The 19,482-nt window shown below is 33.9% G+C and overlaps 1 protein-coding gene and 1 non-coding gene across 8 annotated transcripts in view; both read right to left on the bottom strand.

The window, feature by feature from the left end:
* SENP6 (SUMO specific peptidase 6) overlaps nucleotides 1-19,482 on the bottom strand; it is a 131,536-nt gene that overhangs the window by 57,223 nt on the left and 54,831 nt on the right. For 2 of the 7 annotated variants that reach the window (XM_027972290.3, XM_060419373.1), the window contains 2 exons: nucleotides 17,241-17,261; nucleotides 7,064-7,134 (listed from right to left, as the gene is read on the bottom strand). The exons of 1 other annotated variant lie outside the window; for it this stretch is intronic. In XM_027972290.3, the coding sequence (XP_027828091.1) occupies nucleotides 7,064-7,134; nucleotides 17,241-17,261 (92 nt within the window). Of the gene's footprint in view, nucleotides 1-5,610; nucleotides 5,659-7,063; nucleotides 7,135-10,868; nucleotides 12,915-17,240; nucleotides 17,262-19,482 lie in introns of those variants that run through there. 4 more of the 7 variants (XM_027972291.3, XM_060419374.1, XM_042253154.2 and 1 more) reach the window with 3 other exon arrangements.
* Nucleotides 11,262-11,365, bottom strand: LOC114116271 (U6 spliceosomal RNA). The gene has a single exon (XR_003590257.1). It is a non-coding gene; the product is annotated as a U6 spliceosomal RNA (small nuclear RNA).

The following is a 19,482-nucleotide window of genomic DNA, read 5'->3' as shown; positions in this document are numbered from 1 at the left end:
AAGAAAAAGATTAGAGTATTTCCTGGTGGATTTTCTGGCTCAATGTCTTTTTAATATACCACCCTATGTCCAGGTATGCAGAAAAGGTAAATATGGAAGCTATTATGAGACAAGTAAAAGTGGTTGAATCTACGCTTTAAAAAAGAATGGTCCTCCATAAAAAGACTGTTTATAGTAGCTCTCCTCATAAAAAAAACAAACAAACAGACAAACCTAGAAACAACTCAGGTATCCATCATAGGAGATCGATAAATAAACTGTTACAGCCCTACAATACAATACTAGAGAAGAACAAACTGCTGATGCACCAACACTGGTGAATGCCGAAAATTCATCCTGAGTGAAAAGAAGACGTACATAAAAGTGTATACACTGTATTACTCCACTTATGTGAGAATGGTTACCTATGATGGGGCAGTGATGAGAAGTAACTGGTAGGAACACGAGGGAATATTCTGAAGTGATGATATCATTTACACTATGTGTTCCCAGGGCCTTGGGTTACAAAGGTGTGTATACCTATCAAAATGTATTCAACTGTACATTTATGACTTGTAAATTTCATTATATGTAAATTCTATTTCAAAAGAAAACAAATACATATTGAACTCTAATCAAGTGTCTGCTGAAGTGTTTAGGAGTAAAACTAAACTGGTGTTTGTAATTTTAAATGTACTGGAAAAAGTAGATGAATTTATAAAAAATGGTTAGATATACAAATACATAATGAAGTAGTGTTCATTACAGAATCTATGTGGTACCTGTAAATTCACTTTTAAAAGTCAGTTTTTTGGTATGTTTGAAAATTTTCATAATAGAAGTTGGAGGTTGGGTGGGGCAAGGATAAGGATAGCCCTTTATTTTTGTTTGAAAATTTAGCTCTGCTGGAAGATATATACCTCAAGGATAGTTAGGATACAAACAGCTATCTTTATTATGGTATTATGGTTATTCATTTGCTTTTAAGTTATTTTTATTACCTTTTAAAAGAGAAAGACAAATTAGAAAAATGGTTTTCTCCATCATGTCACTGTTACTATGACCGATTTTCATTATAAAATAAAATTAAAGTCATATATCATATTCTCATTATAATCTCCTTAAAAATCACTTTGGGCTATGCTGAATATGTGTGATAAACAGAGAACACAATAGGCAAAGAACCCAACAGCCAGACATGAATAAAAGAAGAAACTCAAATGGCCACTTAACATATAAAATGCCTGGTCATTAATAAGGAAATGTGGAAAAACAAATAGTACTTCCCAATCAGTCTGGCAAAGCCTGAAAGAATGGTAAGATCTAATACTGCTGAGGAGCATATGAGAAAATAAACATAGATCATGCCTGCTGGGTGCTGATACCCTTTATAGAAAGCATTTTGGCAGAAACATATCAAAAGTCTTTAAAAGGTACACAACTTTTGACCATGTAATTTTATTTCTAAGGACTTGATCTAAGGAAATAACATAAAATACACAAAATGTGCTAAATTATTAATCATAATATATAATATCAAAACATTAAAAATTTAATTATACTATATAAATATAGTGGGTCACTTCACATCTATTAAAAAATAAGAGACTTGGCTATAGTCCTTTTGATTCTTTTAATTGTGTCTTTCATTTTGGTTTTCCTCTGGAATTCCAGTATCTCTTAATGAGAGTACAGAAACCAGATAATATCATAACAAAGTCAAGATGCAAGTTATAGAACAATACATACAGTATAAATGCATCAAAAAATAGCTATATATGCATAGAAGTCTGGCAAGTTATCAATATATGTTAAAATACTAAAAGAAGATACCTTGACTGATTAAGATGAGGGGATATATTTCTTCTGCAAATGAGTTAAACACAGCTAAGTCAGATGATTTAAGTTAGAATCATAATGTAATTATGAAATCATAAGTTAATTACATTAAGAATGTAATTAAATATTTACTCAGAGACAGCATATAACATCTATTAATTCTCTGATAAGAATACAAAATCAGAATGAAAAACAAAAAAGAAGCTTAAGAAATAAGAAAAAAAGAGAGAGATACTAAGATGTTATTTTTCATGCTTAGAAAAACTAAAAACACCACCAAACAAAAAATTAACAGGATATGTGACATGTCCAAAAATTATACCAACACTTAGTTTTTACAAGCTTTAGTTTAACTGTACAGAACTGCTTTATCAGTACTTACTAGCCTAGTGCTGATAAATAACTATACTTCATATTAAATGCCTCTTAAATGCAAAATAAAGGAGAAAAATAATAAAGGAAGTCCTCATAAGTGTTAAGAACTATAAAAAGACAGTGCTACCTTTAAAGGAGGAAATTATTGCAGGTGCTATGCCACTAACTACTGATCCTGGGGTTTGGAAATAGTATTTTAAAAGCTATCTCCAAGGAAATCCTAAAAGAAAAATGCAATCTTAAAAATACACAACATTATTATAGCCCTATCATTCATACTATATCCAAGTATATATGAACCTACCTAACACAAAACTGAACTGACCTAACACGAAAGAGCTATCAGTTCAGTTCAGTGCAGTCGCTCAGTCATGTCCAACTCTTTGCAACCCCAAGGACTATAGCACGTCAGGCTCCCCTGACCATTGCCAACTCCCAGAGCTTGCTCAAACTCAAGCCTATTTAGATGGTGACGCCATCCAACCATCTCATCCTCTGTCGTCCCCTTCTCCTCCTGCCTTCAATCTTTCCCAGCATCAGGGTCTTTTCAAATGAGTCACTTCTTCGCATCAGATGGTCAAAGTATTACAGCTTTAGCTTCAGCATCAGTCCTTCCAATGAATATTCAGGACCAATTTCCTTTAGGATGGATTGGTTGGATCTCCTTGCAGTCGAAGGGACTCTCAAGAGTCTCCTCCAACACCACAGTTCAAAAGCATCAATTCTTCAGCGCTCAGATCTCTTTATAGTGGAAAGACCATAGCTTTGACTAGATGGACCTTCCCGGCAAAGTGATTGATGTCTCTGCTTTTTAATATGCTGTCTAGGTTGATCATAGCCTTTCTTCCAAGGAGCAAGCGTCTTTTAATTTCATGGCTGCAGCCACCATCTGCAGTGACTTAGATCCCAAGAAAATAAAGTCATCCACTGTTTCCACTGCTTCCCCATCTATATGAAGTGATGTGACTGGATGCCATGATCCTAGTTTTCTGAATGTTGAGTTTTAAGCCAATTTTTTCACTGTCCTCTTTTACTTTCATCAAGAAGCTCTTTAGTTCTTCTTCACGTTCTGCCATAATAGTGGTGTCCTCTGCATATCTGAGGTTATTGATGTTTCTCCCGGCAATCTTGATTCCAGCCTGTGGTTCCTCCAGACCAACATTTCTCATGATGTACTTTGCATATAAGTTAAATAAGCAGGGTGACAATATACAGCCTTGATGTACACCTTCTCCTATTTGAAACCAGTCTGTTGTTCCATGTCCAGTTCCAACTGTTGCTTCCTGACCTGCATACAGGTTTCTCTAGAGGCAGGTCAGGTGATCTGGTATTCCCATCTCTTTCAGAATTTTCCAGTTTACTGTGGTCCACACAGTCAAAGGCTTTGGCATAGTCAAGAAAGCAGAAATAGATGTTTTTCTGGAACTCTCTTGCTTTTTCTATGATCCAGCAGATGTTGGCAATTTGATCTCTGCTTCCTCTGCCTTTTCTAAAACCAGCTTGAACATCTGGAAGTTCACGGTTCACGTATGCCAGCACACCAGGACTTACGTAGCTCCCAGGACTGGTGTATTCAGTGCCCCTGACCCTGCGGCAGGCCTCTGTTGACCCATACCTCAGCCGGAGACTCCTGGACACTCGCAGGCAAGTCTGGCTCAGTCTCTAGTGGGGTCACTACAGTAAAGAGTCTGCCTGTAATGCACAAGTCCAGGGTTCAATCCTTGGGTCAGGAAGATCCCTTGGAGAAGGGAATAGCTACCCACTCCATTATTCTTGCCTGGAGAATTCCATTAGCAGAGGAGTCTGGAGGTCTACAGTCCATGGGGTCACAAAGAGTTGGACATGACTGAACAACTGCAACTAACACTGTCGCTTTTTCACAAGCTAAATATACCAACATCCCTTTCCCCAAGCTAACGTGTTTCACGTGGACAGGTAATATTTATACATATACATACACACACACACATATATATATTTACACACCTTATTATGAGTCCACAGGCATAAACTGAATAAGTAAAGCAGAAAGTATAGCTTTTCCCTATAAAAAATTTCAATTAACACATGTAAAAGAAATAAAATAGAAGACTACCATTAATAAACACTGAGTAATAATCGTTGCCAACAAGAGCCACCAAAAGATGCTAGTATTAGTGGACACAATTTTGAGGAAAAAGAGGGTATCTGCATAGTGTCAGAGTCCTAAGTTATTAATAAGGAGGGGAAAATAGCTGTATGGTGGAAGAACCCACCAGAAACTACCTAAGTAGGAGATCATGTTTAACAGTAGTTAAGACAAACCAACATCATACAACCCTGGATATAATGTGTAGAAAAAGACACAACCTAACTTTCATGAAAGTTTTGCCAAAAATGAACAGCCTCAATCTAATCGTAAGATGCAAAGAGCAGACTCAGTGGAAAAGACTCTAATGCTGACAAAGATGGATGGCAGAAAGAGAAGGGGACATTAGAGGATGAGATGGTTGAATGGCATCACCAACTCAATGGACATGAGTTTGAGCAAGCTCCAGGAGATGATGAAGGACAGGGAAGCCTGGAACACTGCAGTCCATGGGGCTGCAGAGTCAGACATGACTGAGCAACTTAACAACAACACATCATAAGATAACATCATTCAAACTTCCAAACAGAAAGGCATTCTACTAGTATTCTTCAAATTAATCAAGGAAACTTAGGAGATGTAACAAATGTAAGATCCTCAAACTAGATCTTGGAACAGAAAAAAGTTATCAGTGAAAAATTGGTGAAATGAGACCAATGTCTGTTTGCTTAGTTTAAAATGCTATACCAGTGCCAATCTCTTAGTTTGTAAATGTACTATGACTGTAACATGTTAATAGTAAGAGCAGCTGGGTAAAGGGTAAATGAGTTCTATTTTTATAACTTTTCAGTACTCATTTAAAATGATTTTATAATAAAAAGTTTTTTTAAAAAAAGGTTATTCTTATCTATTTAATGAAAGTCACTGAATAAACAAGTTTTTCTAAAATTTCGTTATTTTCGGCTACACTGGGTCTTCACTGCTGCAGACTTTCTCTAGCTTTGCGGGTCGGGGGTTGGGGGTGGGACTCTCCAGCTGTGGTGCTTGGGCTTCACATCATGGTGGCTTCTCTTATTGCAAAGCACGTCTATCTACAAAGGTGGGCTCAGCAACTGGAGCTCACGCGCTTAGCTGCCCAGTGGCATATGGAATCCTTCCAAACCAGCGATCTAACCAGTGTCTCCTGCACTGGCAGATAAATTCTTAACCACTGGACCACCAGGGAAGTGTCTGAATGAACAAAAAATTTTTGTAAAATGTCTGGGGCTTGCTGATATCTAAAACCATATAATAGGCCAAATCACTTAACTTACTGAAATGCATCTGGGTAAAGGGAATGATAACCGTACCTATTGTGTAGTTCTTCCCTGAGGATCAGAAATAAGTTTCTTTTTGATCTAGGGAGAAAATAGTAAAGCACAGTGGTTAAGAGAACATGTGGTCTTTATCATCATATAGACCTGGATTCCAGTACTAGTTTGTGTCCTTGAGCAAGTTATATAATCCCTGCGAATCTCAGTTTCTTCCTCTGTACAAAATGGAGGTAAAGCTGAACTTAGCTTATTGAGATCCTGGGTAGGGAGCTAGGAAAAAAGCAAATAATCAATGTCAAGCATCCAACTCAGCTCAAGTGCAGGGTAAGAGTTCAGTAAAGATTTAAGGTATGAATGTTAAAGAGGCTAGTCATTACTACCACATGTAATAAACCTAGTGAGCATAACTATGCATTACAAAGCATACTAATTCACATTCATAACAACTGCAAAATTATTAAGAAAGAAGCTATGTTTCAAATATTCGCTTTACAAAATATGTTCTATATATACACAAAAGATTTTCATCCAAGGTATAGAAAAATACAGGTGTTTTTTAAAAAAACAAAAACAAAAAACAAAACTGTTTTCAACCAGGAAAATTCAGCTGCTTAAAATCAGTCAATTTTGGATAGTAAGAGCCACTACTGCTATTTAAAACAAGCAAATGGCCTATGGGATTAAGAGATACAAACTACTATACATAAAACAGATAAGCAACAAGAATATATTCCATAGAACAGGAATTATAACCATTATCTTGTAACAACTCAATCAACAATAACCTGTAAAAATACTAAATCACAACACTGTACACCTAAACCTAATATAATAATGTAAATCAACTATACTGCAATTAAAAAAAAAAAGCCAAAAAATAAACAAGCAAAGGCCTGGGGAAAACAAGATGGACACACAGATTGAAAATCTCTAAATAACGAACATAAATTTGATGGTAGAGAAACAGCTTTCATAAGTGCTAATTATTTTTTAAAAATTATTTCGATGTAAATTAAATTTCTACTTATAATAATATTTCAACATCTACTATTAACACAGTTTTATCAGGTATGGTCTCTTTTTAATTCAGTGATTTTCTTGTCTAGAACAATTTTGATCCTAAAATTTAGAATATATTAGGCAACCACTGAATTAACACTGTTGCACTATATTAAGATTGTAACATAATGCAACACAACATAATTTTGAAGCTATAACCCATCCAGAGTGAATATTTGGATCCTGAATTTAACAACAATGCTAATATAATCAAAAAGACTTCCAACTATCATCACCTGAATGTGTACTCTCTGAATCATTCTGCAATTTCAGATGAGAAATAAATTCTCAAGTCAGTTATTAAAAATGGGTCTATATATTTCTAGTATAACTGGGAATATTCTAAAGCCAGTGCTACATCCCTAACCTACTTTTCATACAACAACTCAAAACCCTTCACAGGTGTTAACAAATAAAACTGCACACTTACCAACACCTTGGGGCCGACTTAACCTTACAGGGTTACTTTCAAATTTTTGGACATGAGGTGGGTATTCTTTCCTAAAAAGGAAATTCATATAGTTTTACTCTAAAAGAAAAAAAAATATTTAAAAAATGAAAAAGTAGAGGGAAAACTTACAATATGTTTATCAAAAGCAAATCATAGCTTGTTACATAAAAAGCGGTACTATAAAATAACACTATATTACACAAACATACTGAACCTTAATGCACTGCAAGATCCCTAAGGGCAGTGATTTTATTTTATTTAAACTGTTAATCTATGCCAGCCAATAGTGGGCAGTCTTTCAAATAAACATTTAATAAATGAATCCAAATATTTATCCTTTCAAAGTAGTCTCTTTGGGAAGATATCTCTCCAATGCACAAAATTTTAGAATTTTTCTTTTGGAACTATTTTCATAATCCATTTATAAAAACTTTAAAAAAAGAAAGGCTTGTAATATTTCATTGTCACATGCAGTTCTGAAATAAAACAAATTACTCAGCTTAGAATAAATATCTGCCCTATTTTGCTGTAAATGTTTCTAGCTGTTTAAAAATCAAGGAATAAAGGGAATAAAGACTGAATAAGATCTTATTCTTCAGGGTAATTACAAAAGCAGTAAAAAAAAAAAAGTTATATACAAAACTAGAAATCATGAAACAAGTATTCATACTGTGCAGTCACAAGTATGAATACTTGTGACCATATAATGGGGTTATAATTATATTAATACTTTTAAAATTATATTACATTGTCAGACTTCATACACAACCAATTTTCAGAATTCTGAACAGGAATCCTTAGTAAATAAGGATCCTAAAATGTGAGAGAAGTCCAAATATACACCAGTTTGGGAGAAAAGCAAAAAACCTATAGCTAAATTATGGGATAAAACCATTAAAGGAGATTTGCAACAGATGAGGGAACTACAAATAGCTGCTTCCCCATCCAAATCAAAGGCTCCAAAAATATTTTCATATTATTTAATGGGGGAATTAAAAGAGGTTATTCTGTTCTTTATAAATCCATTCACACAAGTGATCAAACCTATCACAAAGCAATACAATTAAGCAAAAATTAAACAAAAATCCTCACGGAGTTTTCCTTATAAGGATTTCATATTTTTATATTGCAAAAGTCAGAGCACCTGAGTTGAAAGCGAACTAAGAAAATGACAAGCAGAACATAGTAAGAGCAGTGACAGTAGTGTGCTTCTGACAACAGCTAGCAAACAGTGCGCACAATGTGCCAGGCGCTGTTCTAAGTGCTTCGTGTCTCTTAATTACTTTGGCCTTCACGATAACCTTCTAAAGCATATACTACTGTTAGCACTTTACAGATGAGGAAACTGAGGCACAATGAGGTTAATTAACTTGGCCATGGTCACAGAACTACTAAATAGCAACACCAGAATTTGAATCCTGGCAAACTGCATCAGTTTTGGTAAGTAATGGTATTTTCATTATTATCATTAAGCAGTATGTGGTCCAACTGGGTCACTTCCACATTGTCAAAATTTTGTGAGGATACAAATTGTGAAGATGAGAATTTGCCTCAAGAGACAGCAGTACCAGTGCTATGAAAAATAAGGTTTTCAGCTCCTAACTACATTAAGCTTTAAATAAAGTATGTTTTTATATTCTACACATGTTCACACTAAAAATGATATAAGATAATCTTATCCATATACACTCAATTTTCAATCTGTTATAACTCTACACTGGAAAAATAAAAATATCAACTATAAAATACAACCGAGGCAATAAATTTGAAGCAAAATATGATACAACGATAGTAAATTCCAAAACCTCTATGTATTAAAACAGTGGACAATAGAAACAGTAGATATTCTTAAATACTAAGGATTATCAACAAGCAAAATGATTTGACAGAGTGGCCACAAAATCTGGAAATCCAGATAATTTGGATTTTTGTCGATTTAAATCTGCTTTACTTATTCTGGGGTATGCTATAAACACAAGTTCATTCAGTAATAACTGGCTTAAATCATCTAAGACAACATATCAGAGATATACAGAGATTACTAATTCACTCAGCTCTCTGCTATTTGACAGAGTGCACTGAACCATGCATTGCTGATGAGGAACAAACACCACAATGAATATATGTGTCATAGAATGTCCATGACCATCATGTATTGGCATGTTAAAAATTATGTACATGTGCCAACATTTCCAAACCTTATGACCACTCTGTATCTGATATTTACTATATTTTGCCCTATACATAGCAAATTTTGTTTTAAAAAAATGTATTATAATAAGCAAATTACTGAAGTAAAAGCATACCTTAATTTTAATATAAGAATACAAGAATTTCAGAATAAAAGTATTTGTTTAATAAGAGAATTCAAAGAATTGTATAGATATAATCTTGTGTTAACTTTTGTTAGGTAATCAAAAATAAACTTTTATGTTAACTTCTTAGTATGAAAGTTCCAACACTCTACAGACATTAAAAATTTCAAACTTCCAACTAGTATGATGCTTAAGGCTAGGATTTAATTTCCTAGTGGATTTTCTTTCCTACCTTAAACCAAGCAGAAGCAGAGAAGTGTCCCTACCGACTGGGAGCATTTTTTCCTTTTTCTTTTGCTTCTGAGAGTATGTGTTTTGTATATAAGTTTTAGAGAACCTCATTTCATGGATCATGGATCCAATATTTTACAAAGTGCATAAAACTAGATACCTTTTTCCCCCTTCTGTGCAAAACTGTTTAAATAACATCAGAATGTTTTGTTTATTAAAAGTTTGACAGGCTTCAGCTTTGGAAGTCTTTTTTTAAAAAAAAATAAAATTTAGAACAAATTTAGATTTACTGAACAGTTGAAAAGATAGTTCAGAATTCTCTTATATCCCTTACCCAGTTTTTCCTAATGTTAACACCTTCATTACCCTCCTATCTATATCAAAAAACGCAAAAACCAACATTTGCACATGGCTATTAACTAAATGCCAGGCTTTGTCTGAATTTCACCAGCTCTTCCACTTTCCACTACTATCCTCTTTGTTCTAGAGCACAACCTAGGATTCACCGTTTTTTAGTGACCCTGTCTCGCTAGGTGTGCGTGTGCGCGTGCATGTGTGTGTGTGGCTCAGTCACGTCTGACTCTTTGCAACCCCATGTACTGTAGTCTGCCAGAATCTTCTGTCCATGGAAGTCTCCAGGCACAGATACTAGCCCGCCAGGCTCCTCTGTCCATAGAATTCTCCAGGCAAAGACAATGGAGTGGGTTGCCATTTCCTCCTCCAGGTGATCTTTCCAGCGCAGGGACTGAACCTGGGTCTTCCGTACAGCAGGCAGATTCTTTACCATCTGAGCCACTACGGACGGAGGCAGCTTCTTTGTTTCTTGGACTTAAATTCTTTTTCATGACCCTGGCACTTCGGAAGAGACTGGTTAGTTATTACACAGAATACCCCTCAACGTGTGTCTGGTGTTTCACTCATGACTAGACCAAGCTTGTAGGTTTGGTGGATGTCTCATCATCGTATCAGAGGTTACAGGATATCAATGATTTATAACACCAGTAAGATTAACCGTGATCATCTGGCTAAGGTAATATCTGCCAGGTTTCTCTACTCCAAAACTACTTATTTTCCTTTCCAATGTTCTATTTGGAAGCAAATTCAGTTAGTCCAGCCCACAAGAGAGGCTTCTTCCCTGGTGTCTCAATGGTAAAGAATCCACAATGCAGGAGATGCAGGTTTGATTCCTGGCTCAGACCCCTGAAGAAGGAAACAGCAACCCACTCCAGTATTCTTACCTGGAAAATGTGGTTGACAGAGAAGTCTGGTGGGCTACAGTCCATGGAGTCACAAAAGACTTGGACACAACTTAGCAACAATGCTTCAACTCTATTTCTTCCTGAAGAGGGGAGTATCTACATATATTATTTATTTGGAATTCTTCTGTAGCAAACAGTTGTCAATTTCCCCCAAATCATTTTATGCAGCTTACAAAAATTTTACGTTAGTTCAGTAAGTAAACCACTTATTCAATCATTTATACTAGTACCACCAATGGATATTTATTTTATACTTTAGGTTATAATCCAATTGTTTTGGTTCTGGCCCTTGGGAGCTCTTTCCGTTGGTTCTTGTTTTCCTTTCCTGTGATGTCACCTTTTTAATTCTGACAAAATATACATAAAACTTACAGAAATATGGAATGCTTCACCAATCTGCATGTTATCCTTGTACAAGGGCCATGAAAATCTCTGTACTGTTCCAATTTTAGTGTATGTGCTGTTGAAGTAAGCACCCTTTGGTTTTTTGAATTGGGATTCTGATACTACAAGATACTCTAAGACTATTTTGTTTTCCCTAACCCATCCCTAGAATCAGCCATTTCTCCAGGTTCCTTTTATTAGAATATTAAAAACCAGGATCTGAGCAATGGTTTAGTTTTAGTTGGGTTTAATAACTCACTTTATAACTGTCCCACTGCTGTAACTGATTGCAAAAGATGTAAACTTCTAGAACAAAAATTAAATGTGTCTATTTTTCCATTAAAATCCATTATTCCAAACTTATGTTTAAACTTCAAATTTTTGAAGATTTATTAAAATTTCCCAAAGTTGTACTCTAACCAAAAACTTTTTTGCATTTTAAATATTTTAGGGGAGCTTTATTCATTTCTCAGAGTATGTCCATTATGAAATGCACTCCTTTATCCTATTTAGTGCTTCTAATCCTTAACCTGGTCTCATTTATTGCTAAGATTCTACTCATGCTTTCCTTTTGTTTGCATCTTTAACTTATTTTTAATTGGAGGATAATTGTTTTCTAATAGTCTGTTGGTTTCTGCCATATTGTTTGTATCTCTTTTGACTCTTAAGAGTCAAGAGACCCTTTATTTACGAACCATTATTTTAGAAGTAGCTGATTCTTATAAATAGTATGATATAGCTGAGTTTAAACAACAGATTTGTCTTTTAATAAATATACTCAACCCTGACCACAATTATTATTGCAGCTGATAAACTTTTTTTTAATGTTTTTTGATGTTTTCCTTTCCTCTTACGAGTTAGTTGGTTTTTTTTGTTTGTTTCATTCTTTCCTCTTTTTTCCTATTTTTACTGACTTACACAATTACTTTTCTTTCTTTTCAAATTTATTTATTTGGCTGCAGTGTGTCTTAGCTGAGGCATGTGGGATCTAGTTCCCTGACCAGGGATCGAACCCAGGCTCCCTGCACTGGGATTGCGGAGTTTTGGTCACTGGCCCACCAGGGAAGTCCCCACAATTACTTTTCACTCTTTTTTTCCTCCTCTGGTTAATTTAACAAATACAATAGTTACCTTCCCTGTCTCAAGCCTTATTTCAATTGCATACTATGTTCATTAACATGGTATCAAGATTCCAACTATTTCCTCAAGCAAGATATTCTACACACCCCAAAGTCATAAAGATCTTTAAAATCCTTTCACTTCCCCATCCTATCCCATTCAATCCCTCTCCCCAGAAAAGCCATAAAATTCCTTTTACTTATGTCTTTCTACCTCTCTAATTCCTAGACTTTGCTGAGCTATTAATAGTTTTGAACAGCCAAAGATTATTACTAATATTCTATTTGATAAGTGAAACAAGCTTAGCCTCAATTAAATACCATATAAATCATACATAAAAGAGTATTTTTTTAAAAATCTCAAATATTTATCAGGCAGTAACACTTCTCTACCTAAAATGCACTGAAAGTTTTCAATGAGTGCACCAATGTAAAACTCAAACTCTTGAGATTATCTTACAAAGCCTTTTATGATCTAGGGATTCTAGCTGACCTTACTAAACCAACCCTCGTAACATTTTCCCCTTTGCTCCCCAAGTTCCAGGCACAGTGGTCCTTCTTTCTTTCTCTGAACATACCATACTCATCCAGCATTAATATCTTAGCACCACCTCTTTTCTATCTGAAGAAGCCATCTCTATGATCACTGTATCTGAGTCTACATTCAGCCCTTGGTTAAATGTTAGCTTTATAGCTGAGTTTCTCTGAACATCTAAAGAAACCATATTGTCACACTATATCACATCATCCAGTTGTACTTTTAAACACAGAACTTATTAGGTGCTTTACTTATTCATTATCAGTTTTTGCCCATCAAAATGTAAACTACGGGAGAACAGAGGTCTTGCCTGTTTTGCTCATCACTGTATTCTTATGCTTAGAACATAGCAGGCACTTGATAAATAGTTGGAAGGAAAAAATGTATATAACTAAAAGGCAGTATGTAATTGGAAGTGTATTTATCAGGTCAAACAATTATCTAAATATTGCAGTACAAGGATGACAATGTCAAAACTCAACCACTGGCTACCATGCAGCCACCATAAGGGAATTCAAAATATTAGCCTATGTGAAAATAATATAATTCAGGCATGGTAAACTAAACATTTATTGATGTTCAGCACACCTGGATTCTCTAGTCTGTTTACTGTCCTACTTCCTTTTTAGACCTTTTCTAATGTTTCCATATTCAACCACTGTTTTCCTCACAGTATGCTTTATTATGTGGCAAGGCATGTCATTTTTCTCTTCCCTCATTTACTCTTTTTACAAAATTAAGACTGTTGCTCTTCGCCAATATCTACTCTTCGAAACAAACCAGTCAACTGGTCAAATTTCCTAAAGTAACAAAGTCAACAGGATTTCTGACTAAAACTCCATTAAATTTATCTTAAGGAGCAACTCTATCAAATAACCAACCAGGAACCAAATATATGCCTAAAATCAGGTTCTTTAGGTATATTTATAAGGGAGCTATACATCATTAATTTTATTATTGAATATTTTAGTTTCTACTATGAATGAAATTTTGATCTTTTCAATATATACTTCAAATGATGAGTGAATTAAAAAAACTTAATTAGTATTAGTCTTACAATCTAGCATCTTGCTATACTCTTATTCCTCAGATATCAAGATAGTATTTTATAAGGCTAATATAAACTGGTACCACTAGTCTGCAAAACAATTTGGAAGTACCTATCAAGAGCATTAAAAATAGTTGTAAAGAATCCTTCCCAGAGATTTATCTTAAGAGACATACTTAGAAATTTATATACAAAGTTGTTCATTAATGTATCATATATAACAGTGAAAAACAACCAGACATGGGCCAATGGGTAAATAAATTATGTATATCTGTAGGACAAGCTATTATGTGATCATTAAAAATCATTTTTGCTACTGCTACTGCTGCTATGTCACTTCAGTCGTGTCCAACTCTGTGTGACCCCATAGACGGCAGCCCACTAGGCTTCTCTGTCCCTGAGATTCTCCAGACAAGAATACTGGAGTGGGTTGCCATTTCCTTCTTCAATGCGTGAAAAGTGAAAGTGAAGTCGCTCAGTCGTGTCGCGACCCCATGGACTGCAGCCTATCAGGCTCCTCCGTCCATGGGATTTAAAAATCATTTTTAGAAGCCAAAATTCAGAATATGCAGCTGTATTTTTACTATGACTCCCTGTTAGATATATTTAAAGGACACAGGAAAAAATATTGTAAAAGAAATGTATAAAGATGCTAATGATGTATTTTCTATTTTAAGAACTTAAAAATTATAAAATATTTCATTATAACAGTTGTCTTTTCAAACAAACCCCATATTTAAGTAAACATGTCTAGTGTTTCACATATATTCTTTTACTACATTCTTTTCACCTTTGTACCTGTTATTTCAAAATTCTATATAATATGAACATACTAGTTATAATAAAATATTTTTAAAACTTTTGAAATTACTATGTGCTCATTTCATAATGGGTCACAGTCTATTTACAGAGGAGGGGAAAAAAGTTCTAATACCAGATTAAGTATTCCAGGTTGCTGGTGTCAGCATGTACACTGTATTCATAACCACTGTCCCAGAGTCAGACAAGAAGTCACTTAAGTCACCAATGTCACTCACAACAAAGAAAAATGGCAGCAATTTTTTTAAGTTTGAAAGCTCTGGACCTTAGAATCATTGCTTATTACTTATTCCAGCTTGGTTTTAACCCTAAAATATACCTCATTGTGCCCAGTATATAGTTTAACTTTCCACAACTCCCTATCTTTCAGTTTATTAGATGAGCTATCCTCTTGTAAAGCAATCATTTAGTTCAGCGATTTGTAGTCCTTCATATGTAAGGGATAAAGATAAAAGATTTTCTATTGCTCTTCAAAGGTCAGAAAAAAAGATGTGACTTTGCTTGTAAGAAGAGAGGGGAAAAGGCTTATGCGGAAAAAAAAGTTCCAGAGTAAAATCTACTGACAGAAAATTTCTCAGCTTAACTCTGACAAAGATAAAATAATTTTAGGTAAGAATCCAAAGGATTAACGGACTAAATTGAACCTAACAGTAACAAAGGTGCTAAATAAAGCACTCCAGTGTATTTATGTATTTTATAAATACCTGCTACGTTATGCTAGTCCCTGGCAGTAATGTCGGTACAAAAGACAAAGAATTTCAGTATCTATTCCAGATATTTCAAACTTCACAGAATATACGTCACTTTCAAATAATCGTCTCATTTGTTCTTCACAAATCTCCTTCAAAATTGGGCAAATATCATTATTTCCATTTTAGAGTAACTTATATGGTAACACTGGTTACTTAATTCTATACCTTTTGATTCCTATTCCAGTATTATTCCAACAAGACTATAAGCTCCAAGAGGGTAGGGATTTCTGTCTGCTCCTAGAAGAGTGCCTTGGCACATAGAGTCACTAAAACATTTGCTGAATGTATCAGTGAATAAATTTCCACAACAGAAATATGCCTAAGAAGCCAAAACAGTGGGGAAAAAAATCAGTTTAACCCTCCAAAGCTATTGGGAGAAAGAGAATAATCTAAGCTCTATACTATTCTGATAATATAACAATACCTGCATTTTATCTACTATAACACATAGGAAGGAATGTTTATTTCTATAAAACAACAGTCTGGTTCATGTGTGACTGTATAGTTACTTAATGTATATTCTTCAGCAATTTTATTAAAAATATCTTATAAATGGTCTTCTCTCCAAAATGAGTCACTTATGAGCTAAAAATTTAAAAGACATAAAACCTGTATCTGACAAGAAATAATAATTTACTCAATGAGAAATAGAAGAATAAATTTTCTTTTCCAGGAGATAGGTAATAAAATATCTGCACAACCCATTCATTTAAAACATATAAGAACTGTGATGTACTTCAGAATTATAAAATAATATGCCTAAATCTTTTGCTGACAGAATCACCTTTATAGCTCAGAAACTTGGTGTTCATGAAGTAAGATGGAATATACAGCATTCTATAAAACACTGTAAGTTGTCCTCTTTGCTTCCTCTACACCTTTAAACAAAAGTATAGCGTCAAAGTCACACAATTAAATCAAAGTATAGAATGTCCCTTCTTTTGACCGTCACCAATAACACAAAAGTATTGGCTTAATACAAGGGTTGTTTACCTGTTTTGGGAGGGGAGAATTCATAAAAGGTTCCTGAGATTCAGGGAAGCAAGAAAAAAAGATACGTACATGCACAAAAATTTCCACATATACACACTGAGGAGAGAGCTATCCTTAAGGGTATTTGCTTCAAAACAACTACAATCATTTCACTATTCAAAGAAATGTGTTCTTAAAAACTTGTTTCTATGTTATTTTCGTTATATTACTCAACATTTCTGCTAAAGGATGATGTGTCTGCTAGAATTACTACAAAGGGAACAAAGAAGGATCATAAAATTCTGTCACAAAATTCTGGGTCAGAATAGAGTTTTAACTCTAAGCTTAAGGTATTCTACTCAATTTTTCACCTCACTCTAATAAAGCACTAAGCAAAAATATTATCACTAAAATACAACAAGAAATATTTATATTACATAACTGAAAATAATTTTACTACTAAGATCCTGAAATACTTTATTTAAAGTAGTTACACATCAGTATAAATATATAATCATCATCCATGGAAAAATGTATGTTGAGAATTATGGTGAAATATTACTCACGTAAATCAAATATCATGTTGTGCTATGTTTCCTTTTATTAAAATAATTAATAAGCTTAATGATGAACTCTAATTCAGTGACTTTTCAAAGCATATAAATAATATGATATTTTATCGTTGTATCCATGCTCTAATTTCATCAGTATTAAGCTTACCTTTCCTTTTGGTCCAGACTGCTTAAAACATGAAAAAGAAAAAAGATGTAAGAGGCAAGACCTCATTTTTGATATATCACTATAGTTTTAGTAAGTGCAGTCAATAAGGCAAAACTATGATTTACTTGTTTTAAATACATCACATATGTTATATACTAGTGCTTTCAATCCTCTCAGATATGTAAATTGGTTTTCCATTTTTGTCAGTACAGAAATTAATTTATATCTAAACATATTTAAAGAAGAAAAAAGGATGTATAAAGATCAAAAAATACTTAAAAGAGCTTTATTTAATGATACAACATTTTAGGACATGTGTTATTTAGAGTGGTTACAGCAATAGTCTCCAAGGAACAAAACAATTTTCTAAAAGCTATACAATTTTTAGAGGTCCCAATTCTGTTATCAGGAGTGATTACAGTAGTTCCTTGGTTATCTGTATGGGATGGGTTCTAGGACCCCATGCAGATACCGAAATAGTGGGTACTCATGTCCCTTACATAAAAGGGTATGGTGTTTCCTCCCATATATAGCAAATCATTTCTAAATTACTTATAGTACCTAATACAATGTAAATGTTATATAAACAGTTGCAAGCACCAGCAAATTCAAGTTTTGGTTTTGGGAACTTTCTGGAATTTTTTCCTTGAATATTGTTTAATCTGTGGTTGGTTGTATCCACAGATGTGCAACCTCCAGATACAGAAGTCCAACTGTATTTGCTTCTGAGCAAAAAGAAGAAAATAAAAATTTAAGGTTGAAACTTTTCCACAAAAGCTTTATATTAAATACAAGTATACTATATGGCTGGAGACACTAGAAAAAATCCTGGGACTTAAAATCGTGGCCTCTAATCAAAAGTCAAAAGTATAAAAGGTCCAACCTTTTCCACAGTTCATGGAAAATTTTAAAAGCTATCAACATCAATTACTCAAGCTTTTTATAAAACCCTCAATTAAGAATAAGAGTCACATTCTGCAATTATTCCTATTACAAAGAAAACTAAATATTCAGAACTGTAAGCAAAACATAGTTAACAAAAATCTCTGAGTCCCCATATTAACTCCTGAATTCCTATCATGTGAAGCATACAAGTAAAATATCCATTCAGTCCTGGCAAATTAAGAAAAAATAATATGGTAAGTTGGTTTTACATAAACAACATTGAAAAGGAACACTTATCTCTTTAAAAAAATTTTTTTAACAATAAGGAAAAGAATTATTACAAACTTACATGAATATCATATTTGAAATTTTACTTTTGTTATTTAAAAAATGTAACAATCTGTGAAAGATAAATTTATATTGGACAAATGACAGAAAAATGAAGGAAAATTATCTGTCATAAACCTATTAAACTGAAACAAAATATAAACATAGAAGCTCAATCTGTCTGTCCTTTTGCATTTACTTCTTATGGTGTTGCATTTCAGGAAAAGTAAAATGGAAACCAAAACTTGGGCATTAACACCTCATCTAGTCATCTCCTACTCTATACTGTTGTGCCCAGAGTTCTCACTGTTGTCAAAAGAGTTCAGTACCACAGACAGTAAAAGAAAGAGGTAGAAGACACAGTAGAAATGGGCTTGGTTCTTTCCAATAAACCAAAGGAGTCAGAAGAAAACAAAACCCAAAAATATATACATTCATGTTCACGTCTCTTACACTTGAAAAAAATGCATTTTCTATGATATTTAACTTCTGAGTTATGGTAGTTTTCCAATACTCCTCACCCTAATATGTGTTTATTATCAAGCCCTGCCGTAGAAGAGCTTATATATTGAAAGAAAGAGAGAGAGAAAGAAAGAATAAAAGAAGTAATAAAGCTGTTAAAAAATGAGACAGGAAGCCATTATTGGTAATGTAAGACTTCCTAAAACTGTTGATTTAATGTTCCTTTTGGACTACTTCTGCTCTTAAAATTTAAAAAGAAAACAAGCTGACTGATTCTGCTATCTATGACTTGATTTTGGACTTCCATTTGGTCAAAGTGGTACTTTTCATTAATACTGAAATCTTGCTTATTCCAGGAGCCCATTTTCCCATTTATGAATTATATATGCTTTTGTAAACATTCATGTTCCCCTAGAGTCCTTTTAAGTCTTTCTATCTAGCCTTAAAAAAAAAAAAAGGCAAAAATGTAAACAAAACATAAATCAATAAATAAGCTCTTTTTCCAAGTCTGGTAAAGTTAGGAGTAGAGATGGTACAGTTATAAAGATTTTTAATTTTCTGCATTTTT

Source organism: Ovis aries, chromosome 8 (genome assembly GCF_016772045.2).
Source record: "Ovis aries strain OAR_USU_Benz2616 breed Rambouillet chromosome 8, ARS-UI_Ramb_v3.0, whole genome shotgun sequence".
NCBI lineage: Eukaryota > Metazoa > Chordata > Mammalia > Artiodactyla > Bovidae > Ovis > Ovis aries.
This window is presented reverse-complemented; position numbering and strand designations above follow the sequence as displayed.